This window comes from Mirounga angustirostris, unplaced genomic scaffold, assembly GCF_029215605.1.
Source record: "Mirounga angustirostris isolate CCGP_5_RB_7025 unplaced genomic scaffold, mMirAng1.0.hap1 SCAF_8, whole genome shotgun sequence".
NCBI lineage: Eukaryota > Metazoa > Chordata > Mammalia > Carnivora > Phocidae > Mirounga > Mirounga angustirostris.
In genome coordinates, this window is record NW_026991716.1 from 2,338,389 (window position 1) to 2,366,298 (window position 27,910).

The window sequence follows — 27,910 nt, forward strand, 5'->3', positions numbered from 1 at the left end:
ATTGACTCCCCTGCTGCGTGTAGCTGTCCCCTCCCTGGGCTTGAGCGACACTGTGCCCCCTGGTTGCGCGCCTGCCTGTCTGTCCTTCTGCTTCCTTTCTGCAGTATGTTTGATCCCGCTTGTCAGCCTGTCTTTGGGGGTCTCCCTTGCCCTCTTTTCTCAAAGACATTCCTGTGGTTTCTCCTCTCCTGTGCTCCCTTTTTAGTGCCAATCCCTCCTCTCCTCTATCTGAACATCTGGGTGGTTCTACTTTTGGCATCTTCCACCCCCACAAACACCACTACAGTCTGGTTGCTCAGTTCTCTTCCTGATTCTCAGAATGCTTGGAGTTGAACTTGCTGTCTTCCGCCCTTAAAGTCTGTCCTCTGCACCTTTCCCATTCCTAGCAGAGATGTAAGTGTTCCCCCAGTGTGCCCGGCTAACGACCGTGGTCCCAATTAGCCAGGTCTTCCCTCGTTGTCCTCACTTGAAATCTTTGTTCCAGATTTTTGTTTGCTGCTCGTTGGCAAGGAATCCCCATTCAGACTTGCCTTCGTCTGATGGTGTCTCCTCTCGGCCATCTCCCATCTCTGTGGTCAGCTTCTAATTTACTATTACCTTCCCGGTTCTTCGAGATTATCTGTGAAACTGAGTGAGACTTTCTCTTGCCACTTTCATATTTTATTTATCATTATCCTTCGCTCTTTCCAGCTTTCTCCCCAAATAATTGGCTACACTTGAAAACCCTTGAGATTTCCTGAGGGCTTTATTTTTAGCTTCATTAGGTCCTTCCCACAACAGCAACTATTTGTTCCCTTCTATTTAGAGAACAGAGACATTTTCTTTTTCTTTCAGACTGCGAGACAAGACCAGAAAATAGTTCAGCCCGAGCGCTGAACATCTTTGAGGAGCAGCCATGTCAAGAGGCAGTAGTGGAGAAACACAAAAGGGATGATCCTTGCAGTTCTAACTCTTTCGAAAGCCGGGGGTGTGGAAGCAGCGTAGAGAAGCATCAGGCAAACCAACAGACGCTGGCAAGAGAAATAAAAATCACTGAAAAGACAGTACCCACGTGGGACAGAGGCCCTGTAACTAAGGACTCTGAAAAATGCATCAGTGTGAGTTCAAACCTTGTAACACAAGAAAAATCCCCAGAAGAGACCTCTACTAAAACAAGCACCAAACAGAATACAAACCCGGTTAAAAAAGAGAAATCTTGCAAGTGCAACGAATGTGGGAAAGCTTTTAGTTATTGTTCAGCTCTTATTCGCCATCAGAGAACACATACTGGAGAAAAGCCCTACAAATGTAATGAATGTGAAAAAGCCTTCAGCCGGAGTGAAAACCTTATAAACCATCAAAGAATTCATACTGGAGATAAACCGTATAAATGCGATCAGTGTGGAAAAGGCTTCATTGAGGGCCCATCTCTTACTCAGCATCAAAGAATTCACACCGGAGAAAAACCCTATAAATGTGATGAATGTGGGAAAGCCTTTAGTCAGAGGACCCATCTTGTTCAGCATCAGAGAATTCATACTGGTGAGAAACCGTATACTTGCAATGAGTGTGGAAAAGCCTTTAGCCAGAGGGGCCACTTTATGGAACATCAGAAAATTCATACAGGAGAAAAACCTTTTAAATGTGATGAGTGTGACAAAACCTTCACCAGGAGCACCCACCTCACTCAGCATCAGAAAATTCACACTGGCGAGAAAACCTACAAATGTAACGAATGTGGGAAGGCCTTCAACGGGCCCTCAACGTTTATCCGCCATCACATGATCCACACTGGGGAGAAGCCGTATGAGTGCAACGAGTGCGGGAAGGCCTTCAGTCAGCACTCGAACCTCACCCAGCACCAGAAAACACACACGGGGGAGAAACCGTACGACTGTGCTGAGTGCGGGAAATCCTTCAGTTACTGGTCGTCGCTCGCTCAGCACCTGAAGATTCACACCGGAGAGAAACCCTACAGATGCACTGAGTGTGGCAAGGCCTTCAGCTACTGTTCCTCCCTGACTCAGCACCGGAGAATCCACACCAGAGAGAAGCCTTTCGAGTGCACTGAGTGCGGGAAGGCTTTCAGTTACCTCTCCAACCTCAACCAGCATCAGAAGACGCACACCCAGGAGAAGGCGTACGAGTGTAAGGAGTGTGGGAAGGCCTTCATTCGGAGTTCATCTCTGGCCAAACATGAGAGGATCCATACTGGCGAGAAGCCCTATCAGTGTCACGAGTGCGGGAAAGCCTTCAGTTACGGCTCGTCCCTCATTCAGCACAGGAAAATACACACCGGAGAGCGACCGTATAAGTGCAGCGAGTGTGGGAGAGCCTTCAACCAGAACATCCACCTCACACAGCACAAGAGGATTCACACAGGCGCAAAGCCCTACGAGTGTGCTGAGTGCGGCAAAGCCTTCCGGCACTGCTCCTCCCTTGCTCAGCATCAGAAGACCCACACCGAAGAGAAGCCCTACCAGTGCAACAAATGCGAGAAGGCTTTCAGCCAGAACTCCCACCTGACTCAGCACCAGCGCATCCACAGCGGGGAGAAGCCATACAAGTGCAGTGAGTGTGACAAGGCCTTCAGCCGGAGCACCCACCTGACGGAACACCAGAACACGCACACGGGGGAGAAACCCTACAACTGTCACGAATGCAGGAAGACCTTCAGCCAGAGCACGTACCTCATCCAGCACCAGAGGATCCACTCAGGGGAGAAGCCCTTTGGATGTAGCGACTGTGGGAAAGCCTTCCGGTACCGCTCTGCTCTCAGCAAGCATCAGAGACTGCACCCGGGCATATGACTCTTCCAGGAAGTCCGCCTTGTCCTTTGGTTAAGTACCGAGGACTCCGAGTGAAGTCAGCGAGCCGCTCAAAACACTCTTCCTTTTCACCGTCCACTATGGTACGGAAAGGACGCAAAGGGCTGAAGGAATCCAGTGATGCTGTTAAGCAACTCGGTGACATTGGAAAATTGAACTGTTTTCAGCTGCAATTTGCTCTGTGAATGAGGGATCTGGAGTAGGTGGGTTTCAGGAGTTTGGAGTTTTATATTCCAGTTTTGTATATTCACAATATATTCTTGACTAGGATTACTATACATCAGCATTTTGCTGTGTGGCATCTAGCGTGTGTGTATTTATGCATGTTTTGCTAATAGAAAGCATTTGTGCCTCAGTAACTAGACGGGGGGATCTATTGTGCTCCTGTTCTAATGCGTTTAAGTTGATTAAGTAACTGGTTCCTAATAAAAAGAGTTACAAAACATTCTTAAATTAATAATTCATTGGGATATCCTGGCTTACCTCGGGGCAAGGACTAAACCTTCCTGTTCCTGTTTCTTTTAGTCTTCGCATTCTAGGAGTTCTATCACAACTACAGAGATCCTCCTCTGTAGCTAAACCAGTGTCATTTAACCCTCACTGAAGAGTGCAGTCACCTCCGGACCGTTATAAAATTTGTTGCCAAGGCCCCACCCTCGGAGACTAACTTAACTGGCCTAGTGGGTGGGGACAGGCTTCACTATGTTTTTAAACTCCGAATGTGCAGCCCAGAAAGAGAACTGGATTAGATGACCCGCTCCTTAGTCGGCAGCTTCCGGTGGCTCCTCCTAGAAGCCTCACGTAACTTGTACACAGAATTTTGACTGTCGTCTTGTTTCGTAAGTTGGGTTCTCATGCTCTGGGAGGTAGGGTTAATTTATTTCCTCACCGAAGTGCAGAAATTAAACAGCTGTGTAAAGGTCATCTTACCTGCTTTTCCTTGGCCCTAGATGCCAAAGGCAGATGACAGTTAACGACCTCCCTGGCCGTGTGTGGCTCCAGTCAGGATAATGTGCGAGCCAGGAATCCATATGGGCCGAGCCCAGAAGGGACGGGCCCCTTCGATTTCCTCCAGATCTAGTCTAATTACCAGGTAGCTCTTTTCGGGGCAACTAACGACTTCCCAGCCTGGCCTTGAGAATGGAGAGCGCTGAGAACAGAGGGTAGCAGAGCAAAGTTCTAGACTCTTCCACAGCAAGGTTTGGGGGGAGTGGGTGCTGCAGACTCTCACAAGTGAAAAAAAAACCAATGTAGTCTTTTTGGCTTTAATAAATGCCAGTGACCTACACTGGAGTCTTGTCCCCTCCTTAAGTGGAGGTGCCAGACAGTGAAAAACAGATCGAATTCAGGAAAAATGTAGCCGTTTTAAATTTCACGACCTTTTTCTGTTGTAATTTGAACCATCTGTAAAGGAATGCCGCCTTGGTATTTCATAATTTCTCAAGGCTTCCATCATGTAGGAATTACAGTCCTCCCACCTCGGAGGTGGAAACGGGCAGGATACAGGGTAAGCTTGGGGTGGGATCGGAGCCCCTCCCACAGGACAAGGAAATGAAGTTTCTGTACCTGCGTGAAGGGTCCTCTCGCGTCAAAGGAGATCCCAAAATGGAAGACACCAGAGTCTGTCTGGAATGCAAAGACGCCTGTCCTTGTGCAGATTCCTAAATGAAGGAGTAGAATTTATGTGGAAATGTGTCACCAACCCTGAAAGATCCCGCTTTGTTCCACTCATCACAGATGCCGTCAGGTCCAGGCACCTGGAGCATGTGGTCACTGCCCGACTTACTTCCTCTGCTTGCCTGTCCCCCATCTGCCCAGATCTCTCCCCGATCATACAGGCCTGCAGAACGCAGAAGCGGGGGGCCTCCAGAGGTTGGCATGACCTTGGTTTCTGTATCTTCTTTTTGAGTAGCTCAAGAAACCCTCTTTACTATTCGTCCCAGAACACATTCCACGTCCCCAGGGGAGCAGATTTGCCGCTTCAGCTCAGACACATCACCCTAATCCTACACGCTGGTGAGTGAGGGTGTTCACCACCTGAGCTGCCCCCTCGCCATGTATGTTCCTCCCTCCCCCCCCATCTTAAGAGCCGAGAGAGGAAGTTCCTTCGAGTGGTTTCTTAGTCCTTTTTTCTTAATCGTGTCACTTATATGCCACAAACATCTGTAACGTAACTGTATGGATAATAACATGCTCTATCCCACTATGTCCTACTAGACGGCAGAGTAAAATTAAAATCTAAAGCGGGAAACTGGAATTTAGAAGTTCTAGCCTTTTCCTTGAACTTATAACCAGCCCTGAAAACTAGGAGTTCAGTTTACATTAGAGGTGTACCATCCACTGACAAGCTGCCCCAAAATAAAAGGGTCTCAGAAATAACCAATAAAACCAGACAATACTTTTTGAGGCAAGAAATTCTCTACCATTAACAAAAAATTCTATGAACTTCATAATGCAGTTTCTTTGGGTGTTTCAGCGTCCAAGACTGAGCATATAAAGACCACACATTTTTCCCTCAGTCCTAGACTGGCAATTTCCTTATCTGCCACCAGATCATAGATAAAGGGCCACCTGACCAGGTTTTTGTCAAATACGTTGTTGGGGGAAAGGGGGAAATACCAATAACCTCATCATTCTTAAACATTTGGGTCTTCAGGGGCGCCTGGGTGGCTCAGTCGGTTAAGCGGCTGCCTTGGGCTCAGGTCACAATCCCGGGGTCAGCAGGGAATCTGCTCCTCCCTCTCCCTCTGCCCCCACCCCTGCTGTGCTCTCTCAAAGTGAAATCTTTAAAGCAAAAAAAAATGGGGTTTTTCCATTAAAAATAATCCAACCACAGCCACTGCCTATGAGCGACCTAACCTTATAGTGCTTGGGGGTCAGATGGGGACAAAACCAAATCTCTGCTTCCACAGAATTCACATTTTATTCTAAATAAATGTGTCGAATGCCAAGCGATGGTAAGTGTTTGAACTAACATTGAAACTGTGGATGGCTTGTGAGAAATCCCACCAGGGGCCGTGGAAGTAGGATGGCTGGGAAATGCCTTTCTAAGGAGCCCGCCGAGCACAGGCTGGAGGAGGTGAAGGAATGGACGAAGTCGGTGATGGAGAGCCTCCTAGGCACAGGGCTGTGGCCACAAAGGTCCTGAGACCGAGCGTCTTTGGCAGTTGGAGGATGCCGGATGGAGCTGGGTGAGTGGGGACGGGGTCAGGCAGCTGTGGAACCGCTCACGCGGGGCCTTCCTGGCCTTGGTCAGGACTGGGCATTTTATTCCCAATGAGATGGGAGGTCAGCGGGGGCTGCTGAGCGGGGGAGTGACAGGATTTTACTTAGGTTTTAGGGGGGTCGCTTGCTGCGGTGGAGGGAAGAGATGCAGGGGTCTGGGTGGAATGCTACCCCGGTTGGTCCAGGTGACCCAGACAGAAGTGTTAGTGAATGTAGGAAGTAGCTGGGTTGAGGCGCTACTCGGAAAAAACAGACCAGGTTTGCTGATGGTTTGGACATGAGAGTGTGAGAGAAAGAAACCAGAATGGCTCCGATGTGGGAAGCAAAGGCAAAAGAAAAATTAAATTTCCTTACTACCTACAGCCCACTGACAAGTCCTTGAAACAGGCAGAGAGACCTTCCTCTGGGAGTTCAGCTGCCTGGATGTTAATACTCTGCTGAGGGCAAAGTATTAGTGGCCTGACCCCCAGGATCCTGTGAGTCTAACACATAAAAATTCCTTTGGAAACTTCCTCTATCTCCACCATCCTCCCCCAAGACACGTGTTGGCAGTCGTCCCCCAAGCATACGGTCCACCGATAGACCTCTGAAGGCTCTCGTGACTCAGGTTCTATTAGACGGTAATAAATGACCTTTCCCCAACAGCAGCTGGCCCCCGTGAGGTCCTGGAAACCTTGCTTCCAAATTCCCTAGAGACTCACGCTGTCCCTGACCGCCTCCCAACTTGAGGGTATACAAAGGGCCACTTTTCACAACCCCAGTGCCCTCTTTCCGCCCACGGGTCCTGTCCCCGTGCTTTACTAAAACCACCTGTTTGCACCAAAGACGTCTCAAGCACTCCTTGCTGGCCGTCGGCCTCGAACCCTAACGTCTTTCCTGCGTCCGCTCTAAGGGCTCCGGCCTGAGTAACATGAAGAAAGCAGCTGCCGAGTCCTGGAGAAAGGACGACCAAAGAGGGAGCAGGTTCACAGAAGGGGTGAGGAACCTGAATTCAATTTGGGAACTTGTTAAACATGGGAAACCCCACAGAATACAAGAGTACAAAGAACACATCGGTCTGATATCACTCAGGTCCCGAAAGAAGAGCGTTGCCGGCGTCCCAGTAACCCCTCCTCTACCCCTTCCAGTCACAACCTGTCTTCGTCCCCCAGGGAACCACCGTCCTGCGTGCCAACACCGGAGGTTAGTTTCACCTGTTTTTGACCTGCGCTCATACAACAGGCTTGTGTGACTAGCTTTTTAAACTCAGACTGGGTTTGCGGGACTCGTCCCTGTTGTTGCAAGGAGCTGTGAACGTTGCACTCCATTCCTCCACAGGTGTCTCATTTGGATTGTTTCCACGTCGAGGCAGCTGGGAATAACGCCACTGATAACATCCCTGCACGTCTTTTGTGCACATGTGTGCCCGTCTCTGTTCCGCGCACACCTGGGAGTGAAATGACCGCGTCAGGGTACACGGACGTCCAGCTTCAGTAAACACTGCCAAACCACCACCACCCACATTCGAGAGCTTCCACTGCTCTGCGTCTTTGCCGATGTTTTCATGGTGTTTTTATTTTAGCTACCTGGGCCAAGTGTGGCTTCGGATGCTTTAGACACCCAAGTGCAGACATCAAGTCGGCTGCAGGATGCGCAAGGCTGCAGTATGAAGGAGAGGGCCGCTGGGGGTCCACAGTGTGAATTTAAAATCATGGGAGCGGATGGTGTGGCTTTGGAGGAGTGTAGATAAACCCGAGTTTCAAGGACTGAGCCCTTAGAAACCCCAGTTTTTAGAAATCAGAGGTGGAGATCCATGCAGAAGGGAGGCAGCCTGTGAGGCAGTGAAATAGTCAAGGAGTGGAGTGTACTGGCAGCCCAATGAAAAGAGAGTTTAAGGATGAGAAGATGATCCACTCTGTCTCCTGAGAGGTTGCAAACGATGAAAGCTGAGAACTGACCTTTAGATTTGGCAGGGAAGAGATCAGTGTTGACCTGAAGAGCAGCTTCGGTGGACTGCAGGAACCAAAACCTGACTGGAGCGGTGAACACGAGGGTAGGAAGGAGACAACTGGAGAAAGCAAGTCTGGGCACTTGAGTTTTGCCAGAATGAGAAAAGAAAATTGGGGTAGTTGCTAGAAGAGGATATTGAGTTGATGACTTTTTTTTAAGATTTTATTTTTTCAAGCGAGAGTGAGTGGGGGGGAGGGGCAGGGGGAGAAGCAGGCTCCCCGCCGAGCAGGGAGCCCAACATGGGGCTCGATCCCAGGACCCTGGGATCATGACCTGAGCCAGAGGCAGATGCTTCACTGACTGAGCCCCCCCCGGCGCCAAGTTGATGACCTTTACCAGGAGCTAATGACAGTACATTTGAATGCTCCCGAGCCTGACCCAGTAGGGAGGGAAAAGCTGATGACCCAGAGAGGAGTGAAAATAAAGGGAAGTCCCAAAGGGAGCAGGACTCAGTGAGCTCAGTGCACAAGGGGGAGGGCTGACCTTAAAACAGGAGCGTGACCGGGTTGGCTGTAGAAACAGGAAGGAGCGCAGAGTATTTGGCTGTGGTTGTAGGTAGGTTGGTGGAGGAAGGCTGCGGAAGTTCTCCTTCGATTGCTTCTGGTTTTTCACAGAATTAGGTCATGAGCAGGGACGGAGAAGTGGGTGATGAGCTGTCAGAGGCTTAATGAGAGGACACAAGGTGTGAACGGGAACCTCGGACAGCGCGGGGGAGTGACCAATGGAAGAAACGCAGGGCTGGAGGGCGACAGACAGGCCCCTTGAGGAATCTGGCCGAGAATTTCCAAGGAGACCCATCACCATCTTTGAGCTTCCTTTGATGTTCCGCTGCATGGGGGCAGGGAGAGAATAAGCTGAAAACTGGATTTAACCAGGATTTTCCTAGGACAGTGTGACCCAAGAGAGGATTAAGAGAGCAAGGCTGCTTGAGAGACGTGGATTATAATAATGACCTGGGGCATTTACACGGGGAATGGAGTGAGGGAAGCAAAGAAAAACCCAGAGGTCTTCCTGTTTTAGGTTTTGCTGAGGCTGAAAACAGATAGATCGTACTAGAGGCAGGAAGCTGAAAAGGTAGGACGGAGATGGTAGTCAGGAAGCGGCCTGCTTGCAACGGAGGCTGTGAGGAGTGTACTCACTGGTAAGGACACGAGGTCCAGGGTGTGACTCCGGGTGGAGATGTCTAAGAGGAAGAGAAAAGCAGACGGTCGGAGGCGAGGCAGCTGAGACCCGAGAGCCCGGGCGTTCGGTGGACTGACTACATGAATATTACTGGGAAGAGTGGGGCAGGCGCTGTGATCTCAGGGGATGAAGCAGTGACTTGGGATCAGCGGATGGCTTTAAGAAGGGGCGGTGGGCGGTCTGGTTTGATGGCGGATGTCTTGGCGGCAGTGGGGGGCGTCAAGGGACGAGGCGGAAACGATGGCCTGTAAGTGGCGATGAGCAGCAAGGACACCTACCTCACCTCCAGGCCCAGTTAAGTCCGCTTACATAAGAGAGATGCAAGGGAAGAAGAGCAAGAAGGCAAAGGAAATATTCTAAAAGAAGTGCTGGAATTAGCTGAAGAACTGTTTTCAGAGTCTGATGCATCTTCTTGTGAATTCTCTCACTGTGACAAATGCAAATGAGAAAGTAGACTGATAATCTGGGAACATTCTGAATCAAGACTAAAGAGTGATCACAGAGCCTAGGCTCTGTTTACCGGAAGGAGGAAGGAGAAAGGCAGTGGGAGAGGGCCCACCCCCTCAGACGGTAGCTACTCAGTTCGTGTTTATAACTGGGTAACTGGCTGAAAGTTAAGTAGGGCACATACATTATGAGGGAGGAGAGGGGTCAGTGTTGATCCTAATGATCCTATTTTTTGGAGGGAAGGTGCCCACGACCCAAGTCCCTAGGTAAATTCGAGCCTCCAGGCTGAAGAGAACAGGAAGTGAAACTGGATGGGCCCTAGGAAGGAGAGAGGGGCAGGGGCCCTGAAGGAAGGGTACGTAGGTGAGCTGGGCGGAGCTAGAGAGCCAGAGGCCGACGGACAGTGTGGGGCGATCGGCATCAGTGACTTCAGCGTGACCCCAAACCTTCTGAACCCCACAGCCGACCCCCTGCGCAATCTCACACTTCTCCCGCACCCTTATTTCTGGTGACAACCCGGCTGCGCTGTGGATCTGCCCACCCGGAGAGCGCGGGGTTTGCGCTCATCACTCGCCTGCCCTCCCGACAGACGCGGTTCCTGCGGTTAACCAACAAAGTAGCAGCCTGTGCTCTACGGGAGCCTCAAACGACGGATCTGATTCATGCTGGTCCGTGTGAAGCAACTCCTATATTCCGGCCACACCTGGCCTCAAACACTGGGGACCAGGCCCTGGACAATGACCACAGCAATAATAATTACTGTTCATCAAAAAGCAGCATTCCATTTTTTCAAACGACAACCCTTGGAGGTTTGTGTTGCTCTACCTGCTTTTACAGGTGATAAAACGGAAATGTGAATGGTAACTAACTTCTCTGTCACTCATACAGTAAGGGTGCACCGGGCATTCAAATTCTATTCAGGCTTGCTTCCAAGTCCCTATTTTCCTTCCTCCTCACAATGCCCACCAGCAAGTCACCAAACGTAAGGCCACCCTCCGAGTGTTGAGTCCACTGGGTTTTTTCCAGTGCCAAGAATGCATAGCCACGCACCTCTTTCAATCTCCACCATAGTTTTATGTACTCAGCGTTCCATCTCTGTGACATCTTCCTTGCCAAAACGTTTCCCCAAACACAAGATGAATCTTAAAAAAATAATAACAACCTTTGATGAAGCTCCTTGTCAAAACTTTTGAAAATCTAAATCACAACATCAAGGCAAACTTCATTGCCTCGGCGTACCAGAGGACTGCCAGTCTACCCTCAACTGGAAAAAAAAAAAGCAAATGATCAATACTTTTAAAATGAATGTCTAGGGCGCCTGGGTGGCTCAGCTGGTTAAGCGACTGCCTTCAGCTCAGGTCACGGTCCCAGGGTCCTGGGATCGAGCCCCGCATCAGGCTCCGGGCCCGGCGGGGAGCCTGCTTCTCCCTCTTCCACTCCCCCTGCTTGTGTTCCCTCTCTCACTGTCTCTCTCTCTCTGTCAAATAAATGAATCTTTCAAAAAAAAAAAAAATGAATGTCTATACCATAATGATCATGAAGCAATGGACAGAAAGTAGCATTACCAGTTAGCCCTGAAGTTAAATACCCTGACCATCAATAGAACTACAGGTTTTTAACCTGTCTATACATCAGAGAGCTACAGAATTATAAAATGGATACTGTACGGCTTCCTAAAATTGATTCTTTTTGGTGCCTGAGCCACTTCTCTCCACCTTTCACCAAACCTTTCCTCCTGTGGAATCAGACCAATTCATTTGAAATCAATTTGTCATAATTGAATTAGAAATCAATGTATGACCAATTTGCTGAAAAATCAATTCACCCATTTTACAAAAAAAAAAAAATGCATTTAACTATAAAGTTACAATTGGGTAAACTGGGAAAAACCTTTCCCCTGCCTGCCAGAGAAGCAGTAACAAGATCCTCAGTGACTGACGTACTTTAAAGCTGGAGAAGCACCACGCTGGATGGTTTCTCAGCAAATCGATGATCGAGGTCTACGGGAGGACTAATGCTGCACTGAAGTTTTTGGTTTCGGAGTCTAGTCTTTGTTTCATAACCGATTAGAAGATGAAACTACCTTATATGATCTTTATGTCCCCAAATTGATTATTTTTTCAACATTTTTGTATGCTAGAAAAATGAAGATTGCCCAGCTTAAATTTTACAGTAATCTTATTTTTTTTTAAGGTTTTAAAAATCTTTAAAATTTTAAAGATCTTAAATTCATTAAATTCATTGCCTCGGTGTACCAGAGGACTGCCAGTCTACCCTCAACTGGAAAGCTCCGTCTCTCCGATCTTTCCCCGCTGGAGACACTATTTTCCAAAAATGGCCCTAGCAGTGTGGTCCTAAACGGTCTTCCAGAAAGCCCATTCTCCCACCCAACCGCCCCAACTCGGGGGCTGTCACTGCCTCCTTGGGCAGCACTCAGCAGAAGTGACCCGGTTTCCAGGTCTAGGTCATGCAAGGGAGAAGACCCCGCTCCCGTCTCTTCTCCCTCCATCCCAGAAACCGCCTCTCCATCCCCCCGATCCTTTGTAACACACACTACAAGCACAGATGTCCCCTTGCCTTCTAGGAAATAGATGTTTGGAGAGAGTTCTTTGAAAAGCTGCACTTGATCTTTATTACTGTTCTCTCTCTACAATCCAAGCGGCTGACGGGGCAGTATAAACCCCAGACAGCAAGTGGCACTCCGAATCACCCTTCAGTCGGCTCCTGAACCCGAACCCCAGACAGCAAGTGGCACTCCGAATCACCCTTCAGTCGGCTCCTGAACCTCTGTCCTGCACGTCTGATACACAGCCACTCACTTCCCTGAGCGTGAACTCTTTCCCATAAGGTTCTCGACTTCATGCAGAAACCACCTGTAATTACGGGTCTTTCTATTTTTGATTCCTGGCTTTGGGCAGCTTTCCAGCTGCCCCCTCCTCCCCCTCGCCTGGCATCTGGCCCAGTCCTGGTGCTTCTTCTTTGGGCATACTGGCGTGCAGGGTGTTCAACCCACACAATCCCTGGCTCACATGTGAGAACTCTCATCCAGTCCCCCCCATCCACCATAAAACCCCATGCTAGGAACCCCTCCATGCTATTTTCTGACCGTGTGGGGAGCTTGCTGTGCTCTCCCCAGAAGGTCTCACTTCACACTATCTTGGTGCCTGTGTGGAGTCATCAGTCTTGACATCCGATCCACCGTGCCTGCGTCCTGGCCACCGCCTCCGTCTGAGTCCCTGCACAAACACAGCTCGGGTTTCAGCTGGTGATCTTATGCATAGGTGTTAGGAATCCAACTGCCTGCTGCAAAAATTCTGGCTCTTCCACAAAAACGTCCTGTAAAACTAAGATCACGCCTGTCCGCTGCGTTGGAACAAGACACACTGTCAGAGCACGCATCATTACTCGGCTCCCTGTTCTTTCATTCTGTAGTCTGTCAGTGCCGAGAGCACCGGCAGCTGCTAAAGGTTTCAGAAATATGGCAGAACAATTAGTGTTGACGGGAAGCAAAACAACTATCCATTAACTTTTTCCTCCGTGAGCTGCAATTATTCAATTTCAGTGGTGCTAGATCTCTTTCCAGCTACTGGTAGAGAGGGGTTCCCAGGAAAAATAGTTTGATGCGACAAGGGAAAGGTCAGAGAAGTCTCTCTCTGGATTTGTCCCTTAAAGGGGTGTGGAGAGGGGCGGAAAGAATGACCTCACAATGGGATGGGGCCTGTGTTCTAGACACTGTCTTGGTCACACCCTGCGCCTCAGATGGGCGTCCAGGTGCTTGAGCCGTGGAGGAACCCACCACTGCCTGACTCACCTCGGTCCCGGACCGGCAAGAAAGCATCCAGGCTCCAGACCCAGGAAGTAGAGACCGTATCGTTACCGAGACCTCCGAGAAGGGCAGTTCGGAGCAGAAGAGCCTAGGGCCAGCGAAACCTGGACTCACAGCTCCGAGGGCTGATGGCCCCATCACTGCCCAAGAAGATCCAGAAACAAACGTGGGTCTCTTGGTAACGGAAGAGATTTTTGGGGGCCTCTTCTTGGCTGCTCCCTTACTTTCTTTGCCACAGAGTCCCAGAGAGAAACTGATGGCCCCCTCAAGCAGTTTAATGGAAGAAAATTCCCCCAAGACGGGGAACCAAGCAAGGCCAGCTGGCACCGAGCCATCCCACACCCCCGAGCCTGAAAGGGCAATGGCAGAAGAGTGCGTTTGCTTCCCACGGCCACTGGCATGAAGTACCACAAGCTTGAAGGCTTTATTTTTTTTTTTTTTAAAAGATTTTATTTATTTATTTGAGAGAGAGCATGAGAGGGAAGAGGGTCAGAGGAAGAAGCAGACTCCCCGCTGAGCAGGGAGCCCGATGCGGGACTCGATCCCGGGACTCCAGGATCATGACCTGAGCGGAAGGCAGTCGCTTAACCAACTGAGCCACCCAGGCGCCCAGCTTGAAGGCTTTAAACAACACATTTCTTCTCACGTTCCTGGCGTCCAGAAGTCTGAAATCAGTGTCACTGGGCCAAAATCAAAGTATTGCCAGGGCCACACTCCTTCTGGAAGCTCCAAGGGAGAAATCATTCCTTGCCTCTTAGAGATGGTGGTATCACTCCAGTCTCGGTCCCCACTGCCTCCTCCTCTTCCTTTGCCTCCCTCTTATGAGGTCCACCCTCATACTCAGGATCATCTCCCCATCTCAAGATCCATAATTTTTTTAAAAATTTTATTTATTTGCAAGAGAGAGCACGAGCCGGCGGGGGGCGGGGGGGGAGGCGCACAGGGAGAAGGAGAAGCAGGCTCCCCACTGAGGAGGGAGCCCAATGCAGGACTCGATCCCAGGACCCCGGGATCATGACCTGAGCCAAAGGCAGACGCTTAATGACTGAGCCACCCAGGCGCCCCAGAAGGGTGATTTTTTTCGCATGGGAATCTAGGAGCTCCTGAGTAGCACCTTTGTCCTAGGAGCACAGAGGAGGTGGAAAGGAATGCTTTGCCCCACACAGGTCAGGAGTGGAGAGAAAGCGGGCAAAGTGGGCTTTCAGTCTCAGGTGTATGCTTACTCAAGAGTACCACGATCAGCTATGTTCTGGGGGAAGATAACTGACAGCAAATGTGAAGAGCAGGAAATGGAAGTGCGGAGGCAGAGACCAGTTTAGGAAGCCTTCGCAAAGTTGTAGCTGAGAGCTCATATGTGAACTAAGCCAGAAACTGCAGCAAAAGGGGGATCAACAGGGCTGGGTGATGGGGTAAGTGTAGGAGTAAGGAAAAGAGAAGAGCTGCGGATGACACCATAGTTTGAACCCAGACAATGGGTTGGCAGGTGAGGTCGTCACCCTACTGGCATTTGAGGGGGACAGTTCCCGCTGTGCCAGATTGCCACAAGCATTTTAGGATGTTTATCATCACCGACTCCTGCCCGCTAAATGCAAGTAACACTCCCCAGTCACTGTGACCACCAAAATGCCCTCTGAAGGGTTGGGGATACCACTCGACATGGCAGCCAGTCTAACAAGCGGGGTTGAAGATGATGGGTTCCTTTTCACACACATTAGTTTGTGGCGCCAACAGAATAGTGGTCTGCAGACACCTAGGAAACAGGTGGAAACGTAGGCCGTAAGCTCACGAGGAAGGCTGTGTGGGGAGCTGCAGACCGGGACCTCAGAGTTAATGGTTTAGGCTGCAGAGAGCCAGAGGAAAGATGCTAAACACAGAACTTTGGAGAATGTCCAAAGTCAAGAAGCAGAAGAGTCAGAGAAAGAGACAAAGCAAGTCAGAGTACTAGGAGGGTCAAAGCTCTGAGAAGTGAGATGAGGAAATTCCAAGGCAAGACTGTGTGTGGCAAGTAGGAGCTCCTGAAATCCACAGAAAATGCAAGTTTTTTAATAGGTAAAAATAGTCACATGGCTCAAAAATCACGAAAGTATAAAAAAAGACATTAAACTTGTCACTCCTACCTCTGTCCTGCATCTGTCTAGAAGTCCCTTTCAAGTAACCACTTTAATTTGTGTACCCTTCTAGGATTCTGGTGCAGATAAAAGCAAACATAAATTCATATTCTTGTTTTAATTCTTCTTTAACACTGGATATGGCACACAGAATGTTATTCACCTGGCTTTTTTTCACTCAAAAATATATTCTGGAGATTTTTTTTTGTAGTGTTGTGTCATTCTCTTCAGAGAAACAGAATCCATATAGACAACATACAGATTTAGATACAGAAAGATAAAGATTTATTTTTAAAAACTGGCTCATGCAATCACGGGAGCTGACAAGTCCAAAATCCCTAGGGCAGGCCAGCAGGCTGGAAACTCGGGCAAGTTTTCCGTGTTACGGTCTTGAGGCAGAATTCCTTCTGCTCTGGGAAACCTCAGTTTTTGTCTTAAGGCCTACTACTGATTGAATGAGGCCCACCCACGTTACGGAGGGTTATCAACTTTACTCAGTAATCACATCTACAAAATACCGTCACAGAAACACCTAGGGTTTGGCCAAATAACTCAGCACATAGCCTAGCCAAGTTGACACATAAAATTAACCATCACAAGACGCACAGTATTTCATTGTATGGACAGGCAGAATTTATTCGACCAATTCCATAGATGGAGGACATTTAGCTTCTTATCAATTTTTTTTGCTATTACAAACTATTCAGTGAATCACCTTGTATATATGTCATTTTAAATATGTGCAGATATATGCAACTGCCAGATATTGCCACACTCCCCTTCATGGGGTTGCTCCTCCTACCGGCGACCTCTGAGACTGACTCTTCCCCACAGCCCTGACAACAACTATGCTGTCAAACCTGGGAATTTTTGCGTCTGATTGGTGAAAATGATAGCCCCATGTAGTTTTAATTCTCCTTTCCCTGTGAGCAGATGTAGCTGAGCTTCAAGGGGACAGGTCAAATTTCAGGGGCTGGGAACACGCGGATGATGGTAGGGTGTAGAGCTGAAGAAACAAGTAGTCTAAAGGGACAGAAATCTGGCAATATTAGGAGAGAACTAGCTTGGTGGCTAGAGTAGCATGTGGGTTTAATGAAGATGTTTTTATTTTTATTTATTTATTTATTTTTTTAAAGATTTTATTTATTTATTCATGAGAGACAGAGAGAGAGAGAGAGGCAGAGGGAGAAGCAGGCCCCCAAGGAGCAGGGAGCCCGATGTGGGACTCGATCCCAGGACCCTGGGATCATGACCTGAGCTGAAGGCAGACGCTTAACCATCTGAGCCACCCAGGCGCCCATGAAGATGTTTTTAAATAGAAGAGATCTATTAGACTTGTTTAAAGTGATAATGAAATGAGTCACCAGAAGAAGACTGAAAACTGAAGAGTGTGAGAGCAAAGTCATAAAGGAGACATAAAGGATTGGATCTCCAACGAAGCTGGGATGGAGAGGAGCTAAGTGGTGGGTGTGCAAAGTGTGGAGGACAGAAGCTGGTGGGTGGGGAGCAGACGGCAGGCACCTTTTAAAAGCAGAGGAGGAGGAAAACTTTGGAACAAGAATTAAAAAGGGAAGGATTAGATTCACTGGTGGGAGAGGAAAAGCACAAGGTGCAGATGCTACACTGGCCAAAGGCATGGGGATTCCTGCCTGCCAAGACCCCTGGGTTCCAGAGAAAAGGCAGAATGTTTGCTGGATGATTCATCCATGTGGACATGGAGATTCAACAAATATTTACCGAGCATTTACCCTGTGAGCCACACTGATGTCACTGAGAATGAAATGAGACCAAGATATAGAGCAGAAGGCTATAAGCCAGATGCCAAGTTCACCTATGTCTGAGACCAGGAGGAGAGAGAGAATGGGGGAGCATGAAGATAAAAGGCATGTTCTGGGAAAAGCAGAGATTTACTTTAGCCTCAGAGGTACTGTGGAAAATCTAGTAACAAGATGGGTCCCAGGAAAAGGAATCACTAGCATCACGGAGATGACTGGAAGGAAAAATTCTTCATTTGGGCAGTGGTGAAGGGATCACTTGAACATGAGCCAGGAAGGAATTAGTGGACCTCACTGTTCCATGAGGAATGCTGGTACACATAAAAATTACAGAAAATTTCAATCAGACACAGGATAGTATAGTGAACTCCACTGTATCCCTCACTCAGCTTCAACACTGATCAATATTTTGCCAATCTTGTTTAGTGATCGCCCCCTCATTCCCCACTTTTATTTATTCCTGGAGTATTTTTCAATAAGACCCAGATATTATATGAGTTGCATCTCCTAACCCATAAAGGACTTTTTCTTTTAAAACATAACCATAATGCCATCATCACAACTAGTAAAACTAACTTTATAAAGTTGCTTTGATAATAAGTGACCGAAGCATTTGCTAAGGATACAAAATAACACCACTGGTGTTTAGAAAGCCTGCAGAGGAAAGCTGATACAGGGACGGGACTAGTTAGTAGTACCGCTGAAACTTACAGTGCGAAGGTCGAACAGGGGAGCCGAAGATGCAAACACTGTTACGCACCTGCTGTAATTTGTGACGTATAAACACACACACCTCTCTCCCCATACCTGGCCCATGCAGATACAAACAGGTATGGGGGAAAGAGGCTGAGGGCACATTCACTACATCGCCCGACGGGAGAAGCACTTTCCGCTTCTCGGTCCTCGCGCTTCTCGGGGGGCCGTGGGGAGGGCGGCGGCCCCCTCGGTCGGCGCGGCCCCCCGTGCACACGTGGGAGATGCGCATCAGCAGACGGCAGGCAGGGGACGAACAGGGGCGGAGGCTTCACCCCGACTCCTCAGCTCCTTGGAGAAGGCAGCAGCTCAGCCACGGCCGCCCCCGCCCCAGACGCGGCCCCCCGGCACGCCCCAGCGCCCGGCGCGCTGCCGCCCACCCACGCCCGCAGCGGCTGCGGCGGTGACGTCACACAGGGCTTCCGGCGCGGGCGGGGCTCGTCGCTAAGACTCCTGGGAGATGGAGTCTGGGAGCGGGGGCGCCGCGGGGCCTCCTGGGAAGCGTAGTTGCCAGCCGTGGGCCCGGAGCCGGCCGCGAGGGCGCGCGTCGCTCGGAGCGCGGGGGCCGCCGGCACGGCCGCGCTCCAGCCTGGGATGGCGGCCGACGACCCGCACGAGGCAGCGCGTCCCAGCCGCTGAGGTCGAAGCCGCCTGTGGTCGCGTTGAGGTGAGGCCGCAAACTCGTCCGCGTCGAAGGGATGGGGGCGGCGGGGCTTGTCTCAGAGCCGCAGAGGCGCCGTGGGGAACAGAAGGACGGCTCGGGACGCGACGACGCCAGCCTCCCGGGCGTCTCGGAGGAGAGCGCTGCCCCGCTCCGTCGGCAGTGACGTGCCGCGCGCCCGGGCCCCGCGCCCCTTCTTGTCTCCGTCCGCCGCCGCGCGGGCCCCCACGGCCTGTGGGTGCGGGGCGCGGACGCTCGCGCTGCCCCCGTGGCTCGGGCCGGGACAGGACGCGCATCGGGGCCCCGGCCACTTGGCCGAAGGGACGCACGGGAGAATGGGCTCCCGGCCGCAGACGGCAGACGCCGGCGCCGGCCCCGCGGCCTGATGGGGCTACTGGCCGGCCGCACGCGCCTCCTGCCCCAGACACGGGCGGCGTCGCGGACGTCCTCGTCGGGGCTCCGGCGACCGGGTCCGTGCCCTACCGCTCGTCGGCGTGTCTTCGCGCCCGTGTAGCAGAGATTAGGTACGATCTGCGCGTCTTGCTCTCCGCGCTTCTCCGTGTTTTAAATTTCTCAGCAGATTTGTGCGGTAGGTGGAAATGAGGAGGAAACACTGCGGCTAAATGACCGCCCTGTGTTCGGGGAACAAGTAGCGCTCCTGGGGCCGCGAGTCTCCGCTGATGGATCGTTCTTCCGACCGCCCCACATCACCTCCCTGCTCACGTTCTCCTCGCTTGGATCACAAGCTGCAGTGATTCAGCTCAGAGCCAAGTAAGCGTTGGGCATTCAGGCAGTCCTCTCTTTGTAAACGAAACTGACCTCTGCATGGGCTGGACAGAAATTTCTCGTCCTAAGATGATCTCTGCACGTTTCAAAACGTCTTAGGAGAAAGTTCATCATTGGGATTTATTCTCATGTCTACAGTAGCGGAGTATGGACAGACATCTCCGTGGAAAAGCAAACTGAGAGCAAATGGAATTGCTTGGTACCCTCTCCCTCCGCACGGGATGGAGCCTCACTCCAGATCCTTGCTAATTTTCGAATGCAGCCGCAGGAGCTGACTACACTGATAAGTGCTGGCTTCTCACGTCCAGAACTCAGAATACGTATTTCCGACCCTGTTAACGATGGTTTCTGAGTCAGACACATCACGGATGTTATTCATTGCATAAGCTAATTTAAGTTTGACCTAGCACCCTAAATGCCAAGCATGATTTCCTTGGAAAATAGTTTCTAAGCTGCTGGTCTCAGGGATTTAACTTGTAGGTATGAGTGAAATTCCTGTAGTTTTTCATTTTGGTGTGCCAATCACTAAGGCTCAGAGACATGCAATCACTTATTTATTCGATAGGTATTTCTTGAACATCTACTGTGTGCCAAGCACCGTTTTGTAGCTATGGGTATAAAGGTGGACAAAAAAGAAATTACCTGCCCTCATGTTGGATTTGGTTAAGAAGTTTGGTTAGGAAGACAGACTTTAACCAATTAATCACAGAAGCTACAAATTGTGAAGGAGCTGTGAGAGAAAAATGACCTAGTCTGGGAGTCCCAGAAAGCTCCCTTGAAGAAGTGCCACATGAGCTGAGAGCTCGTGGGTGAGGAAGACTAAAGGCTGTATTAACCATATTCTTCTTCTTCCTTGACGCTCTAATATTTGGAACCTCACAGGCGGGAGTGGGATTGTCCCTTCACAGGATTAGCGGAGTCCTAAAGATAGCCAACAATTTGCCGGGCCCCCAGCATAGCTTTCATATGCAAACTAACCAGCCCAGGGCCCCCAGCGCCCTTCCCCACCTCCCCTCTGGCTGCTACTCTCTGCTATTCCCCTGTCCTAATCACCCCAGGTCCCTACACGCCCCCACTGAAATAATTCAAACTGGCCAATTCTAAACCTGCCTACCCTCCTTCGTCTGTTCTTTTCCATATAGAAACCACAATAAAGGCTTTTGCCCACATTTTCCTCCCACCTCTTTAGCCTCCTGACCAACCCTGGTGCTTCCCCCATGTGGCGCTGCCTGGCCGGGCATGGCATGTGTGCACCTCAGGAACAGTGCGTAACAAGCTCTTTTCAGTGGCAATCATCTCTTGATGTCACCATACCTAAACAATAAATAAAACCTACATTTTAAAACAGGCAAAGAAAACAAGGTAGGGTATGGAGCAGGGAGCGGCTACCATTCTCTCACCGGCAGAGACCCAGGTGAAGTTGAGCTTTTTTTTTTTTTAAAGATTTTATTTATTGGGGCGCCTGGGTGGCTCAGTCGTTAAGCGTCTGCCTTCAGCTCAGGTCATGATCCCAGGGTCATGGGATCGAGCCCCACATCGGGCTCCCTGCTCCGCAGGAAGCCTAAAGCCTGTTTCTCCTCCCACTCCCACTGCTTGTGTTCCTTCTCGCTGTGTCTCTCTCTGTCAAATAAATAAATAAAATCTTTAAAAAAAAAAAAGATTTTATTTATTTATTTGAGAGAGAGACAGCAAGAGAGGGAAAACAAGCAGGGGGAGTGGGAGAGGGAGAAGCAGGTCCCCCGCTGAGCAGGGAGCCCAATGCAGGACTCGATCCCAGGACTCTGATGTCATGACCTGAGCTGAAGGCAAACACCTAACGACTGAGCCACCCAGGCACCCCGAGGTTGAGCTTCTCCTCCTGGACTTGTGTGGTGGGAACAAACTTCCTTCCCTTGTCCTAGACCATCTTTCCCTCACCTCATCCCATGTAAGGACAGAACTGGCCAAGGCGGAGCGGGGGTGTCAAAGAGACAGAAGTCAAGGGCAATGGCTATACTTCAAGCCTGAGGGTTGTACCATTGATAGATAAGGGAAATCAGGAGATTTGGCTTTTTGATGGGAAGAATCTAGATACCACATCTACCAGCAGAGAAAACGCTTTTAAGAACCTTTAGCAGGGCGCCTGGGTGGCTCAGTTGGTTAAGCGACTGCCTTCGGCTCAGGTCATGATCCTGGAGTCCCGGGATCCAGTCCCATATTGGGCTCCTTGCTCAGCAGGGGGTCTGCTTCTCCCTCTGACCCTCCCCCCTCTCATGTGCTCTCTCTCTCTCATTCTCTCTCTCAAATAAATAAATAAAATCTTAAAAAAAAAAAGAACCTTTAGCAAACCCTTAAGCAGATACTTGAGAAATCACATCAGATGACTAACCTTAGTAAAATAAAGAGAGGGAATGGATAACTAGTTTTAAATCAGAAAGTTTAGCTGTTTGGGTATAGTCAGGATAACTTCTGAAGAGAAGGAAGAAGGGACTTCATTTGTACTGTTAATGCTGATTTCCTCAGCTAGGTGGTGGTTACGTGTGTATTCTTTATGTTAACATTTGTAATATTTTGAATGTCTTGAATATTTCCTAATGATTTAAAAAAGTGTATTGGGAGATTGTTGGGCAAGGAGGTAGTGTGAATAATTATGTAGGCAATTAATAATAATAAATCTCTCCATAATTGTCCATGAAACATTTACAAAAATAGGGTTTTTTAAATTTTTATTTATTTTTTAAAGATTTTATTTATTTATTTGAGAGAGAGAGAATGAGAGAGAGAGAGAGCATGACGGGGGGAGGGTCAGAGGGAGAAGCAGACTCCTCGCAGAGCAAGGAGCCCGATGCGGGACTCGATCCTGGGACTCCAGGATCATGACCTGAGCCGAAGGCAGTCGCTTAACCAACTGAGCCACCCAGGCGCCCAGGGTTTTTTTTTTTATTTAAAAAAATACTATCTATGCATATTTTTAAAAGCCAAACAGTACTATTAGGTTTATAAGGAAAAACAGTTATCCCTACGTCCATGACCTGCTGTCCAAAGGGAACTATTATTAAGTCTTTTGGCTATTTTGGTGTTACCCTGAATGTTTCTAAGAAGAATGTTTCTACAGTGCTGTTTATTCTTGATTTTTCATTTTTAGGTAATTATATATTGGCTTTTGCTATGGAGGATAAGCATTTTTACCTCTCTCAACCTTCCCATACGTATCTTCTCCCCAATCTTTCTAATAAACTGATATCACAAGGCTGGGTGAAGTCAGTTTTGGTAACTAGGACTTCCTAAATATTGTTCACAGCTGAGCCACATAGTACACTATGATTAATTTTCCTTTTTTGTACAGATTTTTGTTTTTCCTAAAGGTAGTTATTGCCCCTTTTTCCTGCTTAGTTTTCTATGTACCAATTCCTCAAGTCACCGGCAGATCCGTGAAAACCTCAGTATGGTCAAACACATCAGACTATCAGTTCAACTGTTTTTCCTTGCTGACAACCCTTTTGGGGGCCTCCTCCTCCTGCTCCCATCTTGACTCTTTAGGCTTACCACATAGTTAGCATTCTGGGGCAGTCTTTTATTTGGCCTTACAGCTCTGAACACTCTCAGTGTTATTTCAGTTTGGTCCTATCTCACTTCTGGCTACTTCATTCTTCATCCTAGTGGTGCCATATCTTTGATTTTCAGGAACTGATAATATTCCACATGATTGTAGACTTCACCCAGAAGAAGCAGCAACAAATGAACCTTGCTCAGACATACAGATAGAGATGTGATGCTTGAAAACTATAAAACCTGGTAGTACAAGGTAATACTAGCTTCTCCCATGACTCAAATTTCCTCACCTGAGGTACTTTCTGCTTCAATCTAAAATAATAGCACCTTATATTTGTTTGGTGTTTCATGGTACTTACATTGCTTCTATGTTCTCTCATTGGATCCAGATAATATCCCTGTTCACATTTTCTTGTTTATATAATTTTTAAATTTTTACAATTATTTGTTTTGTTGCTGGGTGAACTGGGGAGACTCCAGGCCCTGAGGCCTTGATCAGAGCACCCCAAAGATGTCACCAAAGGCCCTTGGTCTTATCACAAGAAAAAATTCAAGAACAGGCAACACAGCAGAGAAGCGAGAAAGTTTCCGGAAGTGAAAGTATACTCTCCGTATCTGAGAGAGCGAGCTGTGTGCTATGGGCTTTGGGTTTCTATCTTTTATTTACAGTTAACAAGGCGATGGAACATTCATTATTTGGGGGGGTAATATCTTGGAAGCAGGGTTTTCTGCCTTTTCTTTCTTCTTTGGTCAGGGGTTTCTGGCCTACTTTGTCAGTCATCTTGGGCCTGTCTGGCTGGATCTGGCTTCCTGTGGCTCTGTCTTGGAGTGCTGCCAGGACAGGCTTCTGACTCAGAGCTGGCCCTGACCTCCTCTTGGCTGACCTCCAGGCGTCTTGTTAGAGCCAAATGAACTCGCTCTACTCAGCTGAAGCGGCATCCAGATAAGATCAGTATATTATGACTGGTTGGTATGTCTCTTGAGACTTTTTAATCTATAGTGTCTTCTATGTATTTGTTTTCTTGCAACTTTTTAGTGAATTAACTAGGTTGTTTGTCCTAGTGTTTCCCATTGTTGTACTGGATTTTGCTGGTTGTATTCCCACAGTGTCATTTAACAGATTTCTTTTGTCCCTTGTGTTTCCTATAAATCAATAGATCCAAGAGACTTAACCAAATATATCTATATTTATATTTTTACATTTATATATAATTTATTGATATATTTAATTATATCTGTATCTATATTTTGGCAGAAAGGCTATTTCATAGGTGGTGGTGTATACATCTGTTAGAGGTACATAATGGCAATAATGTCAGCCATTGATGATCATTGCCTCAATTAATTCATTATCTCTTGATTTATTTCTGATTTTAAATATTTTTCTACCTTATTTCTCTCGATACATTATTTGTGTTTACTTGCTCTTCTGTTCCTTGTAGTTTCGTCTTCATATCTGAAATTTTTTTTTCAATTCTTTCTTGAGTTGTTAGTTCTTTTCCAAACCTCTCTATTTCTGGTTGTGATATTATAATATAATAAGAAATATGTATCTGGCCTTGTCCCAGTTCCTGAACTCCTAAAACCCTTGTAATTTCCTAAGTAATAAAGGCAACAGAAACATCGTCTGTTATATTTGGTTTCTGTCCCCAGCTCTGGAAACAGCTCCAGAATGATAAAGATGAAAGAGCGTCCTTTGTTATTCATAAAAGTCCCTTACAACCACCCTGAGTTTATGTTAATGAGGCGACTTTTGGAAAGCCCCTAAGGATGGGGGTGCTGGTTACCAGGGAAACCAACCATGTGATTAGACAGTTGGAACTCTCAGCCCCACTCCTAAGTATGGGAGAGGGGCTGGAGGTTGAGTTAATCACTAATGGCCAGTGATTTAACCCATCGAGCCACTGTAATGAAGCCTCCATTAAAAACCCTAACCTAAGGGGTTCAGAGAGCTTCCAGGTTGGTGAATACATCAAGGTACCAGGAGAGGTACCTTATACCCCTATACCTTGCCCTACACATCTCTTCCATCTGGCCATTCTTGACTTGCATCCTTTTATCTAGTAAGTATACAGCAGGATGGTGTTATTTACTTCTAAGGCCTCCAAACCTCTTTCCTGTAATACCTTTGCTAAATCAGTACTCCTGGGATTAAGAATATGTCAAATAATCTGTTCAAAAGTTGCCCTCAGCTCTTTCCAAAGAGCTCACTAAGAGGAATAAATGTGTGAGGTGGTGATTATAATACTTAGGCGGTCTTGGTGCGTAAGACTGGCCTAGGAAAGTTAAATGCACATAACTGGTCTTCAAGTAGCTAATACTATTTTATCTGAACAGTGGAGAAGTCTCAGATACATTTTAAGTGTTTCACAAAATGATAAATATGACACTGTTTTGTTTTCACATTAGTTTGTCTCTAATTTTAGGAGCTCAGGAACTGGGACAAGGCCAGATACATATTTCTTATTATATTATAATATCACAACCAGAAATAGGTTTGGAAAAGAACTAACAACTCAAGAAAGAATTGAAAAAAAGAAAAATAATTTCAGATATGAAGACGAAACTACAAGGAACAGAAGAGCAAGTAAACACAAATAATGTATCGAGAGAAATAAGGTAGAAAAATATTTAAAATCAGAAATAAATCAAGAGATAATGAATTAATTGAGGCAATGATCAATGTCCCCAGTTACGTACTATCTGTCATTTATTTTGAAAACTTCTCAGCCATTATTACTCCAAATATTTCTCTGGTCCTTTTGATGTGGGAAACAAAGGCAGAAGAAAAATTATTAAATTTCCTTACTACCTAGAGCCCATTGACAAGTCCTTGAAACATGCAGAGTGACATTTCTCTAGGGACTCAACTGCCTTGATGTTGACACTTTGCTAAGGGCAAAAGGCAATCCTAGACCAACCCCCAGGCTCCTTTAAGTCTACTTTAACATACAAAAATTCCTTTAGAAATTTCCTTTATCTCTAAACCTTCCAAGATGCCTGTTGGCAATCATCCCCCAAGCAGATGACCCACCGATATACATCTGAAGGGTCTCATGACTAAGGTTCTATTAGACGGTAATAAATGACCTTTCCCCATCAATAGCTAGCCGCCCCCCGCCGCCCCCAGGTCCTGGAAACCTTGCTTCCAAAATTCCTTAGAGACTTACTATCCCTAACCCCCTCCCAACTTTGAAGTATATTAATGGGCCACTCCTCATGACCCCAGTACAGCTCCTTCTGCCCACGGGTCCTGTCCCTGTGCTTGAATAAAATCACCTTTTTGCGGGTGCCTGGGTGGCTCAGTTGGTTAAGCGACTGCCTTCGGCTCAGGTCATGATCCTGGAGTCCCGGGATCAAGTCCCGCATTGGGCTCCTTGCTCCGTAGGGAGCCTGCTTCTCCCTCTGACCCTCCCCCCTCTCATGTGCTCTCTGTCTCTCTCATTCTCTCTGTCTCAGATAAATAAATAAAATCTTTAAAAAAAAAAAAAAATCACCTTTTTGCACCAAAGACGTTTCAAGAATTCTTTCTTGAGCCATCGAAACGGCTTTGAACCCAAATGTCTTTCCTACATCACTTTGTCTCTTTCTCCTCCTGGTATTCCCATTAAGCATGTTACAATTTTTTTGTAATTGCCTCACAGTTCTTGGATATTCTGCTATGCTCTTTTTATTTATTTTTCTTTGTTTTTCAATTTGGGGAGTTTCTATTAACATATATTCAAGCTCAATGATTCTGATGTAGTTTTGGAATGTAGGTGAGGTTTGGTGGGGTGAGGTCAAAAGCCGATGACCAGGAAAGAATTCTTGAGAAATCTTGGTGCAGAACGGTGGTTTATTAAAGCCCAGGGTCAGGACCCGTGGGCAGGAAGAGCTGCTGCCCCGGGGTTGGGAGGGGAAGCTGATTATATACTGTGGGGCTGGGGGAGGTGAGGCAAAGGGAGGTTTTCAAAAAGACTTTCATATGCTAAAGAGGACCTACCAGATACCAGAGACCTTGCCAGTGTCAAGTCAAGGTTCTTCCCTCTAGCAAGGCATTAACATGAAGACAGTTGGGAGATTCCTGGAGGAACGTCACACATGTCCCACCCAGGAGTGGGGGGTGGGGCAAGGTTGCCGGGTATCAGCTAGTCTTCTGCTCCCTCATCAATTCTTCGCTTGGCTGTGTCCAGTCTACTCATGGGCCTGTCTAAATATTCTTCATTTCTTTACACTGCTTTTGAATTCTAGCATTTCCTTTTGATTCATACTTAGAGTTTTTACTTACATTATCTGTTCTTGTATGTTGTGCACTTTTTAAAGCCCTTAACATGTTCAATATATTTTAAATTCCTGCTAATTCCAAAATCTAGGCCATATCTGAACCTGCTTCTGATTGATGTTTGCTTTCTCTTTAGCCTGCTTTGTGCTTTGTGGTATGCCTTTAATTATTTGTGGAAATCCAGACATGATGTATTGGGTAAAAGGAACTGACGTAAATAGTAAATAGGTCTGTAGTGTGGGGTTTTATGTTTGTGTGGCTAGGAGTTAGACTGTGTTTACGGTTTTCTGCAGCCACAGGCCTCAGAGGCTAGTTTCCTGTGTCCTTGTTTTTGTCTCCTCTGTAGTCCTTGGGTTTCCCAAGAAATTCTTTCCCAAATACAGCCTGAGTCTTACTGGGAAAGTAGACAGTGAGGCTCTAACGGGATGCCTGGAGGCCTGCAAGGAGGCTCCCGTGGCCGGCTGTGGGAAGGTCAGAGGCCTGTCCTGGCAGCATCCACGAGAAGCTGGATCCCACCAGACAGGCCCAAGATGGCAGCACCACGACAGGAAAGCCCTGA

The 27,910-nt window shown here is 47.9% G+C and overlaps 3 protein-coding genes across 30 annotated transcripts in view; 2 read left to right on the forward strand and 1 right to left on the reverse strand.

Moving 5' to 3' along the window:
• ZNF184 (zinc finger protein 184) overlaps positions 1-2,789 on the forward strand; it is a 25,510-nt gene extending 22,721 nt beyond the window's left edge. For both annotated transcript variants that reach the window (XM_045866222.3, XM_064598387.1), the window contains exon 6: positions 835-2,789. In XM_045866222.3, the coding sequence (XP_045722178.1) occupies positions 835-2,789 (1,955 nt within the window). The remainder of the gene's footprint in view (positions 1-834) is intronic.
• The window catches only part of LOC123837369 (uncharacterized), a 19,911-nt gene extending 1,376 nt beyond the window's left edge, over positions 1-18,535 (reverse strand). Inside the window, exons 1-5 of one of the 18 annotated variants that reach the window (XR_010413874.1) lie at positions 18,120-18,535; positions 10,701-10,792; positions 8,505-8,849; positions 4,374-4,468; positions 2,670-3,957 (exon numbers count right to left, since the gene is read on the reverse strand). Coding sequence is in view for 4 of the 18 variants with exons in the window: in XM_064598438.1 (XP_064454508.1) it covers positions 4,374-4,468; positions 18,120-18,344 (320 nt within the window). In the remaining 14 variants the exon portion in view is untranslated. Of the gene's footprint in view, positions 1-530; positions 3,958-4,373; positions 4,469-8,504; positions 8,850-10,700; positions 10,793-18,070 lie in introns of all 18 variants that reach the window. The other 17 variants (XR_010413878.1, XR_010413871.1, XR_010413873.1 and 14 more) reach the window with 17 other exon arrangements.
• Positions 18,536-18,613: 78 nt separating this feature from the next.
• LOC123837350 (zinc finger protein 883-like) overlaps positions 18,614-27,910 on the forward strand; it is a 53,110-nt gene continuing 43,813 nt past the window's right edge. For 7 of the 10 annotated variants that reach the window (XM_064598392.1, XM_064598390.1, XM_064598389.1 and 4 more), the window contains exon 1: positions 18,614-18,779. The gene's annotated coding sequence lies outside the window, so the exon portion shown is untranslated. Of the gene's footprint in view, positions 18,780-19,353; positions 21,391-27,910 lie in introns of those variants that run through there. The other 3 variants (XR_010413859.1, XR_010413860.1, XR_010413861.1) reach the window with 2 other exon arrangements.